Here is a 17,186-nt window from a genome sequence, read left to right as displayed (position 1 = left end):
AGTCAAACAGTTGCGGAGACGAACTTGGGGTTGTCTCTCTGCTATGCAAAGTATCGCTTGGCCTTGTAAAGCCAATCTTTCCCATCACTCAAAGGGGGAATCCATTCCCACTCACGGTGGCCAGTGCAACACAATCCATCAGTGGTGGGTTTGGCACTCCTCAGAGGTACTCCCAGGGTCTTGTAACACTGCATAGTAGGGCGAATGCATTCCCCTAATCACGTCGGCCTTCATCTGGCCTCCTCGCTCCCTCTGACCTTCCCGCAAACTCGTCGAGACGCTGACGTTTATAACATGTTTCCTATACAAGCCGCCTTGATTTAGCTCACCTAAATACGTGAGTGTGAGTGCAGATGAATAAACACATATACGGAGGTTTGTAACATACTCGTTGGCAAAGGAACACGAGCGCCACGAGGCTCTGTGTAGTTGTTGGGCATGATTTATTGACAATAGAGATTGGAAAACTCCTCAACAGGCTTGAAGCAGCCTTAGCTCGCACGCCAGTTGAAGAAGTATGCACGTTTAAAAGCATCCACTCGAGAGAGTGCGACGCTTCTCTCGCTACAGCATGAGTGGGCAAAGCTAAAAAGTTTAAGAGTTGCAACTCCCCCGCAGTGGAGTTCACATCACCGAACATTCTCTCAGCACTCTCTTGGCTGCGGGGCGCTCGGAAGTAATGAGGCGGTTTGTGCGGGAAAAAGCAGCAATGCTGACAGTGTTGGTGGGCTAAAGCAAGAAACTTCTCTTACATTGCTGCTTGCCACTTTCAATGGGTTCAGACTAAGAGGAGTTTGGGTTAGAGTGCAGATACGGCTGCAGGCAGGAAATGAGAAGGTCATTTAGGCTGTTTTCAAACTCAGGTCACCTATCATTAGGGATGGGAATCAAGAACCGGTTCTTAAAGAGATTCCACGGAAACGTTTGACAATTTATCTAACGCTTCCCTTATCGGTTCCAACCAGCACAATTTACATTTTATAATTTGCGCATGTTACACACTTTCGAATCGGGAAGCACAGCAACATCATTACCAATGACGAGAATTCTCATCAAGCATAACCTGGAGAGAGTTGTTGCCAAGCGGATTTGCATTGACTTTTACAGGCCATTTAATTATTCATGAGACTACTTAAAGAAATGGTGATTTTTTTTCCGCCAAAAAAGTCTATTAATGGGTCTATCGTATTCCTCGTCGAATACTCTATTAGAAAAATATATATGCATCTAAAATAATCCTAAACGATTTTTTTAGCAATTTTAATACTCCTGTTAGAAAGATTCCATGGGTATACGTTCGTTCCCATAGCAACCAGTCAGTTCCTGTTATTGTCCTAAGTCATGCTCGCTGCGTATTCTCGGACCGAGAATAGGCGTAAAGTGAACATTTCGAGCAGAGGACGGCCCCTGTTAGAGGAAATATTAATCAGTGAATCCATGAACGAATTTAAGTATTTCCTCTTCATGCCACAAAGTTCTTATGATAAGTTAGAGCCGTTAACAGCGCGACAGTTTCGTGTTTTTATTGTTAGGTCGGCTGGTTGCTTCCGCTCGTTCTCGCTGCGTCGAGGAGCGCGTTGTTTACATTATATTCATGTTGCACATTTGTGTTAAGAGGGAATGTGTTAGTTTGGCATCTTAAAATGATGTTGTACATCCATATAAGAGTAAAGTGCTTAGTTTTCGCCACTTTTATGGCAGCGTGCTTCCTTGTTGTGCGCGCGTGCTCGCGCCCCCCCCCACCTTTGTGTCATTATAATATTACGAGTCATGTATGTGTGTTATTGACTGCTTTACAGTCAATTTGCATTGTTTATTGCATCAGCACTAATATGATGTAATTTTCTTTCCTTTCAGAGCCACACATATACCCACACATTCCAGTCTTCTTCCACACACATACAAATAGATCAATATCTTTCCACGCATGCTCTCATCTGCTCATTGAGTGATTGTCATATCAAGTGCCATTGCCTGTACATAGTTGTGCCTGTTGCCAAGTTGGATTATAAGTGCCAAAGACCAACTCCACTCTCCGCTCCTTGTGTTCTAACCGACACTCCGAGGTGAATGAACCATAAAACATATTGAACCCAGAACCTCATACAGTCCATTAGTCCAAATTACAAACGATAAGGGAATCGATAAAGAATCGAATCGTTATGCAATATCGATAATGGAATCGGAATCGTAAAAATCTTATCAATTCCCATCCCTACCTATCGTATTGTAATGTGGCGTAAACGTGTCACAATATTGATGTAGAGAAATGTTCATACGACATAGGTATGTGCTTGTATGATTATGAAGGTAAGATAACCTTAAGCCAAAATATCACGGTTTCATTGTATCACGGTATTGCAATTACAGCTTTAAAATGTGTTACTTTGAGATATCTGAGTTTTTTTCATTGAACATGATTTTTCAAAACATTAATTGGAACAAATTGGAACATAAGTGTAATGTGAAGTTAAGATAAATTTAAAAAATTAACAAAATATTCTAAATAAGATTAAAATAAATACATTCCTTTAGCTGAGCCTAAACCTACAGCCACAGCTCAACATTATTACCATCAGAACAAAAATGACTGATTTATTTTCCACAAAAAGCATGTGTGTATGACTTGTATCATGTTTACATTATACACACACTCTATTTTTCAACACAGACAGTTGAAAAAGAGAGAAAAACACCTGTTTTACCACCGCCCGACACACTAAACACGCTGGAGTTAACTCTCGTAGCTGGTGGGAAACGTTCATGACAGTACTGTCTACTATCCTTTAATTTTGTATAAATGCAAAATAATATTAGAGGTATTGCCTCCTTGGCAGCCACCCTCCGCATACATGTTTAACATGTCAATTGGGCCTCCTCCTCTAAGCTGCGGCCGTCTGTAACTTTTCTGTTGCCGAAGTATTCCCATACCAGCGATTTGGTTTTCTTCGATGGAGGAAAAAGTTCAGGATTTTCACCTCCTTCAGCCATCGTGTAGCACAGCTGACTCACTGACACTGAAAACAACCGGTGGGGGAGGGTTGAGCCTAAAGCTGCAAGCGAGGGATTTCTCAATGCATTTTAGGGACATATAAAATAGTTAACACCTTAGGGACAGTATGATGGAAAATCTTTGCGGTTTTGAAACCTTGACATTTTCATACCACGATATACCTTGAAACCAGTAATCAGCACATTTCTAGTTAATCCTCATTACAGCCTCTGAAAATATCACAACGGTAGCCAAATATTTTATGGACAATTTAAACTGTCCAGCTTCGAGGACTGTTCTTACCTATGTGCGAACAGAGTGGAACAGAGTGATGGATTTATGGGCTTGGAAATTGATGTGATGGGGGGGGGGGGGGGGAAATGAAATACAAATTACAATGCAGGAATTACTATGGCTTCATTGTCTGAGCATGTATACCAGCAAATTCGGGTGACAAATAATTTTGCAGTGTGGCATACTTGACAAGAAAGTGTATTATATCGTCAACTCCATCGTCCATTTTTACAAAAGTGGCTACAATTGTTAGTAAATATAAAAACTCAACAAATTCGTGTTTTCTTTTTAGTTTCCTGATAAGTCATTGAAATAACTTAGGTGAAAACTAAGAAGGCATCAATATTAGAAATTAAAATACCGTATTGGCCCGAATATAAGACGGCCCTGATTATAAGACGACCCCCTTTTTTCAAGACTCAAGTTTGAAAAAAGACTTTTTGAACACCAAATTAATTTTCATACAGAAATTAATGACAGTACATCTGAAACAAATGATTATAACAATATATATGACAGAAAAAGCATGTTATTTTGCCTCATTCAAATCTTAATATCTGAACATTTAAATATGTAAACTAAAGTGCAATCACATTCGTAAATGAATGGCTTCTGGTTTTTGAAATGTAAATAAACTAATCTATTGTAATAAAAAAACTAAATTGCAAAAACTGCATTAACCATCAAAGTGAAGTCTAACTGTAACTGTAGTCTTAAAACAAATCTGAATAAGGAAAAACATTGCAATAAAATATTGAAAACTGGTTAAACTAGTAGCTGAGATCTATCATGACAGAACATCGCTTCAATGATATCTGGCGCCATCTAGCGTCGTGAATGGGGAGAGTAGCTGAGATCTGTCATTACAGAACATCGCTTCAATGATATCTGGCGTCATCTAGCGTCGTGAATGGGTATAATGTCTAGACCGCGAATATAAGATGACTTTTTCAATCTTATTTCAATGCAAAAAACACCGTCTTATATTAGGGCCAATATGGTAGTAAAGAGAGGCCATACCGACCCAAATCGTTATTTCTCACCTTTACAGCGTTGGCATTGTTTTGGGAGCCACGCACCACACCAGTGGCCCTGTACAGCCGCGTCGGGGGTTTGAACGACACGGCCAGGTTGTACGTCTGTGAGATGGCCTGCACGCTCGGCGAGCTGGGATCCGACTGCATGATAGCTGGGAGTTCGAAAGAAAGTACAAGAGGGAGCAGCTCCTGCAGCAAGGAAAGAAAAGGCAGATGGTGTTGGCAAATTGACTTGAAACTTGTTTAGGAAACAATTTAGTGGGATTGAATATCTTGTTGTGGTGGTACCCAAATTTTACCGTTTAAGCCATCACTCTGCTCTGACAGACATAGAGAATGAATGTCCACCATCGCGTTAAATATGCTCCAATTTCTTCAACTTCATATAATACTCTCGCACACCCCCATATTGGATACAACCCCAGACCATGATTTTGCCACCACCGAATTTCACTGTTTTCTGAGTGAATCTCGAATCCATGGGGGCTCCAGTAGGTCTCCTGTAATATTTACGGTGACTGTGGTGTAATTCAATGGAAGATTAATCTGAAAAATCCACCTTTTGTCACTTTTCCAGCATCCATCTTTTTGACAAGCTGTGGGCCTTGACAAATGCCGCACGTTTTTTTTTATTGTCTGCACCCTGAGAGATCTGCAGGGTGGACGGCAACATAAATAGTCTGAAATATTAACAAATCTTAGCTGCCTCTTACATTCCTAACCATAAAAAGGGACACATTTTGCAGCAGGATGGTGCTCCATTGCATACTTCAATCTCTACCTCAAAGTTACTCAAGGCAAAGAAGATCAAGATCCTCCAGGACTGACCAGCCCAGTCACCAGACATGAACATCATTGAGCATGTCTGGGGTAGGATGAAAGAGGAAGCATGGAAGACGAAACCCAAGAATGTTGATGATCTCTGGGAGGCATGCAAGACTGCTTTCTTTGATGTTCCTGATGGCTTCATCAATAAATTGTATGAATCCTTGCCGAACCGCATGGATGCAGTCCTTCAAGCCCATGGAAATCAAATAAAACAGCACCACTACTTAACTCACTTATGCTATGTAACATATTTTTGTATTTGAAGTACATTTTGTGTTCAATTTCCACACTACTTTTTGTAGGCGACAAAACTTTTGTCTTGCCAAAATTGGACCTTTATGTCTTCATTAAATGATAAATCTTTTTTCAGTGAAACAAATATATTCTTGTACATTCAACATCATTTGGGAGGGTCTTAGCTTTCATATGAGCCATTTCTGAAACCAATTGAATAATTAAAAGTCAGGTTATTAGCAATTGTTTCTACAAAATGGATAAGCGACAAGACTTTTGTCAGGGACTGTACTATGAAACAAAGTTCTCTTCAAACTCTGAGGCATTTGGCATATTTGTTCTCATATATTACTTAAAAAAAAAAAGTAATTTATTGTAATCACAACAGCGGCGGCAGATTTCGGCAGTCCAAAAAAATGACAGTTTGCTGGTACGGAACTTACTCCGTGTTAACATACGCATTTAGTCACAAACACAGAACGTGCAGGCAATGAATGCAAACACACACTCAGAGACACAAAGTTATCTAAACACTGGCAGCCTAGCAGAGTGCCACAATGAGTTCGGCTTCCAGTGAAGGGCAAAAGCGGCATGAAGTGCTTTTTACCAGAGAAATGCTTTCCTGATCAGTCCCATATGCGCTTGGACTCAGTTTTGTATCATGCTTCCCCACTTGCTCTCTGAGGGATCGAGAAATTTAGGTCAGAACAGAGAAAGGACAGCCGGACTCAGCCAATGAATGAAGAAAAGGCAGACTTTTACTGTTTGAGCTGAGCTCAGCTTTACTCAAAAACGAGTGCCCGGTGTACTGTTTCAAGTTGAAAGCATGGGTGGAAAACCTCAGCTCGGGATACGAGACGACGGAAAACGTAAATATGTCCGAGTTAAAGCAGGTTTTCATCACCTGCCGGCTTAAGTTTAACACGCAAAGCTTCTGGGAAGCCAACTGACAATTCAACACCTCAACAACCGATTTAGAGTCCACACATTGTGGTCGTCTGAATGCACATCAGGCAGATAAATACTTATTATTAATCCTTCCCTGCAAAGTCAAGCTAAATGACACACCTCAGAGATGACTGTTGTTTTAGAGTTATAGCCCTGTTGCATTCAAGTGCAAAAAAGGCGGTTGTAAAGGTGTGTGATCAACCAGGACAAATTATAAACTTAAGCAGAATGATTAGTGGATAAATGGTTGGAAACACTAAATTGATGTTATTACATTGCATTATATTACATTGATGGAAATTGGATGGATGAAATAATGAGTCATACTGTAAATACTAGGGGTGTTAAAAATAGTTTCTGAAATTCATCGCGATTTTACGTCACGCAGTTCTCATATTGAGTCAAAATCCGTCTGTATCGATCCTTACATATGTGTTTTTGGTGGAAATAAACAATTCAGTGGCTACACCTCTACTCCAGTCCACTAGTTGGCAGCACGCAGTAGCATTGCCTTGCTGTTTGCTGAAGTACCAACAACATTAGACTAATCCGAGTAGAGATTTGTGTGTGTCGCCCTTTAGTGACTGGCCGTCATCACTTGGGTGTTTACACACCTATATCAGCCCTGTGTCAGTCAATGTAAACAGTAACATTAGCTGCTGTTGACTGTGTGCTACGGGCGGCACACTTTAGTAATGGTGGTCGTTTTGCTCGGATTAGACCTTTTGTAAGTCTGAAATTTGGGCTCATTTCGGCTTTTACTGCAAAAACGGAGGGATGAAGTATTTAGAATCCTGCATTTAAGCAGATTTGGCCTAAAGCAGGTTTGCACTAAAAAGGAGAAAATGTTATAATGAAAGCCATATGTTGTTCAAACATAAAACACAAATATTTTCACTTGAGTACCAGATGAGGTTTCAGAAATAAATTTATATAGATGTAATTTTATGTGCATTTTGATTTGTTTTTTTCTATAGTGATATCCATATATCGCAATAATCAAGTGTAGTATCAGGATTAATCGGGATCGAATCAACTCCTGACCTGTAAATCGTATCGCCAGATATGAGGCAATACACACCCTAGTAAATACTCTAATTAAAAGAATGCATATTTACTATAATTCCATGGTAGGAGATTCTGGAGGATTCATGCATTCAACAAATTTAGAGGGTTATTTTGTTGTTGTATTTTGGGGCGAGATTTTATAACCTAGACATTACGTCATTTTTGGCCTCATCGGCAACAAAATACACCTCACATTTCTAAAGATGGACGGTGGACTGTCTCTTCCTTGCCTCTAAGATCCAATAGCAATTTAAAATCTTTATGTTTCCATCTTAATTTTGCTTTCCAGTTTGCCATGTTGATAATCGCGATTTTTGTTTGCCGCTTTTTCGTCTTACTACGAAGAAAGAGGAAATGACGATCGGCCCGCCATGATACTACAATAAACAATCAGTCATGCCAAGTGCATACAGCAGATAAATGCTGATACACTCCAAACAGGCAAAAAGTAGTAGAGAAAATATGCACACATTCTTTATAGTTTTTCTATCTTTGCAATATGTCTCTGTCTTTCTCCTTTCTCCGTGTGGAACTCAAAGGAAGCCATTAAATCTAGTTTCTCCACTAGACACACACACTACTGTAGTTAGCTAATGTGTGACGAGTCGGTCGGACGGCATTTGATTGGCTAGTACAATCCTGGCACTTAAAAATTGTATGACAACTATTTCGCTTACTTTTGGGAAATATTGGCTTTTATTTACATATTTCCCTAGTATTACACATCAGAAACATGAAATGTTGTGTCTTTTTGCTTTATTTCTGCTGGGTTTAATGACACGCGTTTTATTGTAAGTGTTTAATCTAACAGACAGATGGCAACAAAAATTTACAGACTTTTACTTGACCTAATAAAAACGGACGACCAGGCTGTTTTGGGATTTTGACCGTTAGCTTGGCTCCATTGGTTCTTTCAAGGGTATTTCGAGTCCTAGACTGAGACTGAAAGTATTTCCTGAAAAATAATTGACTGTACACAAGTAAAAAGCAGAATGAACTTCTGGGCAAACTGTCCAAAAGAAAAAGCACCGGTGCTACTCTTCCACTGACTTTGTGTTCTCTGGATGAACAATTTTGGGAGGCTGGCAGCGTTTTCTTTTTTTTTTTTTTGCTCGCACAAACAACAGTTAAGCTTGCAAAGGTACGACCAGATAAATCCCGACGTGTTTCAGCAGACATCACACAAATATGCGGCACTTCAAACCGCTCGAATGCACGCAGAGTGGTGTTAGTTTTGGTACGGCATGGACAAGAACAACAAGTGTTGAAACATATTAAGAAGTTGATGGACAAGTTATGCAGGCATAAAGAGATTGTGAAAGTATTGTAAAAGGGCCATGTAAGGAAACTCATTAGTGCATATGTGAGAGGGGAAAAAAACAAAATGCAAACAAGACATACAGTTGCACCTTGACATATGTGTTAAATTTACCTGTAACCATTTTGTCAACTCCAACATCCATATCTCCATTCAACTTTCAAAAACGAGCCGAGTCAGAATGGCGGACAAATGAGGGAAATTGGATAATAGGAATTGTAGCTGTGCAAGTAGGAAAGTGGAATGTGTGAAACAAAAAATGGGTAAAAATTAGTCCAGAATGCTCTGACCCAAGTGAGTTTAAAAAAATGCACATCCTAAAATAGGGGTTTGACAAAATATAATGGTGATATATCGTGATATTTTGTATCCCAAAAGGTTATCGATATGCTCCTGCAAGAATCAAGATATCGTTTTAAAAAGGTGTCAATCTTGTTTTTCTGTTTAATAGTTGTTTTTAGAATATCCTAGCATGATTTCCTGACCAATGTATCAATAATCGTTGTATCGCCATATCGTCAGATCATCGTTATCGTGAGCTTACTATCGCAAACCATATCGTATCGTGAGGTACCAAGAGGTTCCCACTCCTATCCTAAAAATTAAATGTCTGGAAGTGTTAACAGAATAGATAACTGTGGCAAATATAGGAAGTGTTCATCGCAATGATTCTGGTGGGAGTATTCTTTTCTGACACAGGAAGACTTGTTCCAACCTACCCTGATTTTAACTCGGGCCGCCTCCACCCCTCCTGGCTGTCCCGCAATAGACACCTGTTGATAAAAATGAAAAGCAACACATTAAATGACAAACTCAGGTCATCGCATACTGTCAGACTAAATTTCAAAGTTGAAAGCTTTGGGATAATAATGCTTTATTTTCACTTGTCTTTGCTAGTAACGCACCATATGTAATTGCAGCTCCCTTGTAAGCAATTCTATTTTTGACAACTGTGACTGCATCGCAAAAGGCATCCTGAGGCACATTGATTTCATACTTCCTCCAAATCCCTCGTCAATAAATAAAACCACAGATTGCATTTAATGCAGTTCTTCACTTCCTGCTCAGCGCTTTACATCATTGCCTGGACATTAAGAGCCATGCAGCTGTACTTATATGCACTTCAATACATTCTTCGCCTCTGAAGAGCTTGGGTATGCATCGGTAGGCTTTGAAAAGAAAGGAAAGAGGCAATTTAATAGGTCTCGGGTGTAAGAAAGTATACCCTTGGCAATTGCATACTGGTGTTGCGTCATCAGAGCGTGTAGTGGAAGAGGGTTGAATCTACTCAAGAAATCATGCAAATGTGAGAAAAAAAGCTCTTTTTTTCTTTTGTTTCATTTGCAGTATTTACGGCTGGTAACATGTCCCATCGAATTAAACCAATTAAAAACCGTTGAAGACATGGTTTGAGTTTTTTTAACCACCTCCCCGCCCCCCCCCCCCCCCCCCCAAAATGTTTTTAAAAAATAGGTTCAATATGGTTATATATTATGGTGGCTCAAAATGAGAACACTGAAATTTGGGGTAAAATACCACCAAAAAGTTGCACAATGGTTGTATTTTATTTGAACAAAAACAGACATTAACTTGGCTTGACGGCCGGAGCCCGCTACTTCTCCAGATCGAGCCACCACCTACGTATATATATATATATATATATATATATATATATATATATATATATATATATATACACACAGTGATACCTCATTTTTCGCGGTTAATGGGGACTAGAACTCGCAGCAATAAGTGAAAAACCACGAAGTAGCGCCCCCCCCCCCCCCCCCCCCAAAAAAAATCTTTTTGTGTGTTCAATATATTTATTCAAATTTTGCATTGGAAAGAGATACATATAAGACATGTTTTTTCACTTTTTTTCTTAAGTCTAATAAAATATATATATATATATATATATATATATATATATATATATATGTGTGTGTGTGTGTGTGTGTGTATATATATATGTACTAGGCCTGAACAATATTGGAAAAAACTATTGCAGCGATTTTGGAGGGGGAGGTTGCGATATATTGCGATATTATATTGCGATATTAAAAAAAAAAAAAATTTAAAACATTTTTTTTCAAAGAAATTTTTACTAGATGACTTGAATAGCTGTTTGGAAAGACTTTGGATGACATCATGACCATAGTGTACACTATTCCATCGTTTTTCGCGATAATCAGTTTTAAACAAAACTGTCCCACCGAATAATTTTTAAACAAGAATAAAGCGCTGTAACAGAAAAATGCTTGGCTTTATTAAATGCTTCCGTTTACCTAACATGGCTGTGACTCTGGGAGTGACATGTAGAAATTACAAACTCCTCATAATCACTTCTGGCGTTTGTTTTATATGTCTCGAACGTCTCCACCCCCCCCCCCCCCCCCCACCCCCACAGACACACACATTCATTCCAGCCCGCGCTTCCTTGCAAAAACTGTTTAACAAGTTAAACGATGATTGACTGATTGTAGCCCGTGAAGTCGGCTTCTTTGGCCAGATCAAAGCCATCGTTAACTTTAATAAGTAAGTGCCGCAGTGACTGAGAGCTGGAAGAGAGGGGTTAGGGAGGCTGTGCGAGCGAATGGAGCAGAACAGAGGTTTGTGGATTGGGAAAAAAAACAAAAAACTATCGCACGTCCTTGCGATGGGACTATCGCGCATGTGCACATCGCGATGGCGATGCTTAAACGATATATCGTTCAGGCTTAATATGTACATACATATTGTAATAAATGGTTTTTAAGCACTTTAAATGATTTATGACACCTTTTAAAGATGTTACTGTGCCACTTAATTATTTTTTAACAAGAAAAAAGTAGTAGAAAAATGCTTGGCTCTATTAAGTGCTTCATTGAGTGAGTCCACTCAAATCTGCTCAAGCTGCTCACTTTCACATAATGAGTTGCTTCAGCAACTGTTTAACAAATTTAACGATGATTGACGCATATGGCGCTTCTGAAGTTCCTGTCTCTGGCAAGATCAAACCCAAACATCTGTCATGCATCGTTAAGCAACACGAGTGCACTGCCTGACGAACAAAGAGGAAGGAGAGGGAGGGAGGGAGGGAGCGAGAGTGAGACTACGCAATCGGCTCAGGACAGCTCATCTGTATATATATATATATATATATATATATATATATATATATATATATATATATATATATTTTTTTTTTTTTTAATTGGAAAAAGAAAAATGGCGATGGACTGAGGGCGCAATGTTTAAAGTGTGAAGTAGCAAGGGATTACTGTATGTATCAAATCTGATTGCAAAACTGTCATCTACACCTGTAAACAAAATAATGTACAAAAATTAAACATTGCATGGAATTTAGTCAACTACCGGCAATCAGTTAAACAATAGAGTGCTTTCTTCCTCCATTGATATAGAGGACTGTAACCTTGATGTTATTCAATTAATCACCATCGGCAATTATTTTGCTGGTTCAATATTAATGAAAAATAATGCATTAATTTATAAAGCACTTTTCAGGAAAATTGACGACACTGTACAATGTATGCTTCATTCACTCAACACTACAGTGGGGCAAATAAGTATTTAGTCAAACACCAATTGTGCAAGTTCTCCTACTTGAAAAGATTAGAGAGGCCTGTAATTGTGAACATGGGTAAACGTCAACCATGAGAAAAACAAAGACAAAATGTAGGGAAAAAAACAAACCCCCCCAAAAAAACAAACAAACAAACAAAAAAAACAGAAAATCACATTGTTTGATTTTTAAAGAATTTATTTCCAAATAAGAGTGGAAAATAAGTATATGGTTACCTACAAACAAACAAGATTTCTGGTTGTCAAAGAGGTCTAACTACTTCTAACGAGGTCTAACGAGGCTCCACTCGTTACCTGTATTAATGGCACCTGTTTTAACTCATTATCGGTATAAAAGACACCTGTCCACAACCTCAGTTAGTCACACTCCAAACTTCACTATGGCCAAGACCAAAGAGCTGTTGAAGGACACCAGAGACAAAATTGTAGACCTGCACCAGGCTGGGAAGACTGGATCTGCAATAGGTAAAATGCTTGGTGCAAAGAAATCAACTGTGGGAGCAATTATTAGAAAATGGAAGACATACAAGACCACTGATAATCTCCCTCGATCATGCAAGATCTCACCCCGTGGCGTCAAAATGATAACAAGAACGATGAGCTAAAATTCCAGAACCACACGGGTGGACCTAGTGAATGACCTTCAGAGACCTGGGACCACAGTAACAAAGGCTACTATCATTAACACAATGCGCCGCCAGGGACTCAAATCCTACACTGACAGACGTGTCCCCTGCTGAAGAAAGTACACGTCCAGGCCCGTCTGGGGTTCGCTAGAGAGCATTTGGATGATCCAGAAGAGGACTGGGAGAATGTGTTATGGTCAGATGAAACCAAAATAGAAGTTTTTGGTAGAAACACAGGTTCTCGTGTTTGGAGGAGAAAGAATACTGAATTGCATCCGAAGAACACCATACCCACTGTGAAGCATGGGGGTGGAAACATCATGCTTTGGGGCTGTTTTTCTGCAAAGGGACCAGGACGACTGATCTGTGTACAGGAAAGAATGAATGGGGCCATGTATCGAGAAATTTTGAGTGAAAATCTCCTTCCATCAGCAAGGGCATTGAAGATGAGACGTGGCTGGATCTTTCAGCATGACAATGATCCCAAACACACACAGCCAGGGCAACTAAGGAGTGGCTTCGTAAGAAGCATTTCAAGGTCCTGGTGTAGCCTAGCCAGTCTCCAGATCTCAACCCCATAGAAAATCTGTGGAGGGAGTTGAAAGTCCGCGTTGCCCAACGACAGCCCCAAAACATCACTGCTCTAGAGGAGATCTGCATGGAGGAATGGTCCAAAATATCAGCAACAGTGTGTGAAAAGCTTGTGAAGAGTTACAGAAAACGTTTTTGCCAACAAAGGGTACATAACAAAGTATTGAGATGAACTTTTGGTACTGACCAAATACTTATTTTCCAACATGATTTGCAAATAAATTCTTTAAAAATCAGACAATGTGATTTTCTGTTTTTTTCCCACATTCTGTCTCTCGTGGTTGAGGTTTACCCATGTTGACAATTGCAGGCCTCTCTAATACTTTCAAGTGGGAGAACTTGCACAATTAGTGGTTGACTAAATACTTATTTGCCCCATTGTAGGTGGCAATCAGCTACTTTTGTAGCCATAGCTGCCCTTGGGCAGATAGTGTCTTGCCATAGGACACAACGACAATGTCCATAAGTGGCCTAAATTCCAATCAGAGGATGGCCCGCTCAAAGAACTGTTTTTTTTGCTTTAAGTTACCCATAGACTTCATAACCTAGATTTTTGAAGTCTATGCGTTACCATTATGACACATATGCCTAATTGCACCGCTTGAAAGAAAAAAAAAACATTTTTGCGTCACTTAAATCGTGCAGTGAAACCCGCTTTAATCACGGTTTTATGATGGCAACATGAGCATTGTCTTTATTTCCTATGGGAAACATTTGCTGAAATCCAAACAAATTGGACGTGGGCCAGCATTCTAGGGAAGGAACAGCTTTGAAAGTTTCAATGTACGTCACGGTAGAGAAAACAAACACACACGAACACACACACCCACGAAATTGTATGTCCTTGTACATAGACTTGCACCATTAAATAAGGAAAAAGATTTCCGGCTATTTCAGAATTCAAGCCATTTCTGTCTTGTTCCATACATTTCCTGTCACCTCATTCCCCACATTGAATTTGATGAAATAACCCATCTGCCATGTGGTTATTTCCTCAATACCTCCAACAGCAAAAAGGACAGATTATTCTATGTTCCCAATGTTACCCTAACTAACAGAGTAATAACAATCTTCTTTATTAAAAAGCAGCAATTCATGTTGCAGCCTACAAAAGAGTTGCTGTCATTACAGCTGGCAATTGGTCTCAGCTAATCTGCACAGTTATCTGGCTTCAGCAATCGTCCGACTTTCCGGTTTCTCATCACGACTACAAAGCAATGCAGGCAAAACCTACAATGTGGTTACTGGGGTTTGCATAATTCTGGTTTCTATGCATGTATGACAAAGCTATTAACTAACCTTGGGGCATCAGCAGTCATTGAAAAGATGCATGTATTAAGAATTACAAAAACATTCTGTGTTTATAACCATAACTGAATGTAGGTCATTGGCCAAGCAGTGCAACACATAGTTGTGTGTGTGGTGGTGGGAGGGCGCTTGGCAAACAGTTTAAGATGACTTTTAAGACCAAACATAATCATGCAGCAATGTTGTGGTTTAGTCGATCAAACTAAATATTTATCAGAATGGATGTCTGGACCATCTGTCTGGTGTGTCAGTGCCAATACATACAGTATACAGACCTGGTTGCTTTTCTCCGCTTGGTTGTTCCTATTGGAATCGGGGAAATGGATGTGGCAGCCCGTCTCCTCCATCACCCGCTTGATATTGTTGCCGCCTTTGCCGATCACGTGGGAGTGCTCCGTGTGCGAGACATCCATTTTCAGCGTTACCCTGTTACTCTGGGGATAGCAAGTAGACAGGTGATCAAGCTTTAGTGTTTTATTCAAAAGCCTAATTTTAACATCTGCTCTTCTTTAACTACCATCTCACGCACGGGTGCAGAGGTGGGTAGAGTAGCCCAAAATTTCTCTCAAGGAAGAGAAGCGTTACTTCAAAATAATATTTTTTCAAGTAAAAATAAAAGTGGTCTTCAAAAAATGTACTCAAGTACAAGTAAAAAAGTATTCGGGTATAAGATGACTCATGTAATGAGTAACATTGTGAGTAACTGTTTATATTTAAATTTAAAAAAAAATTGTTTTAAACATTGGTATTTATTTTCTGAGCCCACAGTTATCTATATGGACTATTGTTATAATGATACCGTACAGTAACCCATTAAATAACCACATTAAGCCAAAGAAATAAAATAAATAAATTAGGGCTGAAATAAATAAAATAGAAGAAATCAACTCAATAAATAAGGGTTTTCAAAATTATCGCGTTAACGGGCTGTATTTAATAATCACGTTAAAATATTTGACGCATTTAACGCACATGCTCGCTCAAACAGATTAGAATGACAGCACAGTGTCATGTCCACTTGTTACTTGTGTTTTTTGGTGTTTTGTCGCCCTCTGCTGGCGCTTGGATGTGACTGATTTTATGGGTTTAAACACCATGAGCATTGTGTAATTATTTACATCAACAATGGCGAGCTACTAGTATATCTTTTGATTGAAAATTTTACAAATTTTATTAAAATGAAGACATTAAGAGGGGTTTAATATAAAATTTCTATAACTTGTACTAACATTTATCTTTTAAGAACTACAAGTCTTTCTATCCATTGATCGCTTAAACAGAATGTTAATGTTAATGCCATCTTGTTGATTAAATGTTATGAAAAACAAATAGAGTACTTATGTACAGTATGTTATTGCGATTAATTACGATTAATTAATTTTTAAGCTGTGATTAACTCGATTAAAAATTTTAATTGTTTGACAGCCATAAAATAAATAAATAAATAAATAAATAAATAAATAAATCATTGAATTTCGACGAGAGAAAAAAAAAATAATAATAAATGAAGCATTATTTGTCCAAAAAGCATGACTGCCCTCCGGTGGAGAAAATACTTCCGAGTTCGAATAGTGAAGCATTCATTATTACTTCATTATTTCATTATTACTACCGTATTGGCCCGAATATGAGACAGCCCTGATTATAAGAAAATAATTACAGTACATCTGAAACAAATGATTATAACAATATATTTGAGAGAAAAAGCAAGTTATTTTGCCTCATTCAAATCTTAATATCTGAACATTTAAATATGTAAACTAAAGTGCAATCACATTGGTAAATGAATGGCTACTGTTTTTTTAAATGTAAATAAACCAATCTGTTGTGATAAAAAAACAAAATTGCAATAACTGCATTAACCATCAAAGTGAGGTCTAACTGTAACTGTCGTCTTGAAACAAATTTGAATAAGGAAAAACACTGTAATAAAATAATGCAAACCGGTTAAACTTGAGAGTAACTGAGATCTGTCATGACAGAACATTACTCCTCAAGTTCAGCATTCGTTTCAATGATATCTGGCGCCATCTAACGTCGTGAATGGGTATAATGTCTAGACCCCGAATATAAGACGACTCCCACTTTTTCAGTCTTATTTCAATGCAAAAAACACCGTCTTATATTCGGGCCAGTACGATATTTTAAAATTAGAAGGATCATGTCTCCGGTTTTCCGTGGTCAGTTGGTACCAAATAAAAACTGGGAGAAAGGTTAAAATCCCCACTTTCGAGTCATGTTGAGGGCAGCAATCTATATCAAATATTTCACTTTTTACGGGGCTTTAAAGACAACACACGATTGAACAGGCCGGCGTGAAGATAGAATGGCAAGTTTGATTGCTATAATGGAGTCATGTG

The 17,186-nt window shown here is 38.8% G+C and overlaps 1 protein-coding gene across 1 annotated transcript in view; it reads right to left on the bottom strand.

Moving 5' to 3' along the window:
• Positions 1–17,186, bottom strand: part of LOC130922699 (protein bicaudal C homolog 1-like) — a 135,634-nt gene that overhangs the window by 50,225 nt on the left and 68,223 nt on the right. Inside the window, exons 5-7 of the mRNA XM_057847635.1 lie at positions 15,102–15,260; positions 9,439–9,492; positions 4,330–4,512 (exon numbers count right to left, since the gene is read on the bottom strand). Coding sequence (XP_057703618.1) covers positions 4,330–4,512; positions 9,439–9,492; positions 15,102–15,260 — 396 coding nt within the window. The remainder of the gene's footprint in view (positions 1–4,329; positions 4,513–9,438; positions 9,493–15,101; positions 15,261–17,186) is intronic.

This window comes from Corythoichthys intestinalis, chromosome 10, assembly GCF_030265065.1.
Source record: "Corythoichthys intestinalis isolate RoL2023-P3 chromosome 10, ASM3026506v1, whole genome shotgun sequence".
In the NCBI taxonomy this organism is placed as follows: domain Eukaryota; kingdom Metazoa; phylum Chordata; class Actinopteri; order Syngnathiformes; family Syngnathidae; genus Corythoichthys; species Corythoichthys intestinalis.
Note: the sequence above shows the minus strand (reverse complement) of the source record. Positions and strands in the feature narration are given on the sequence as shown.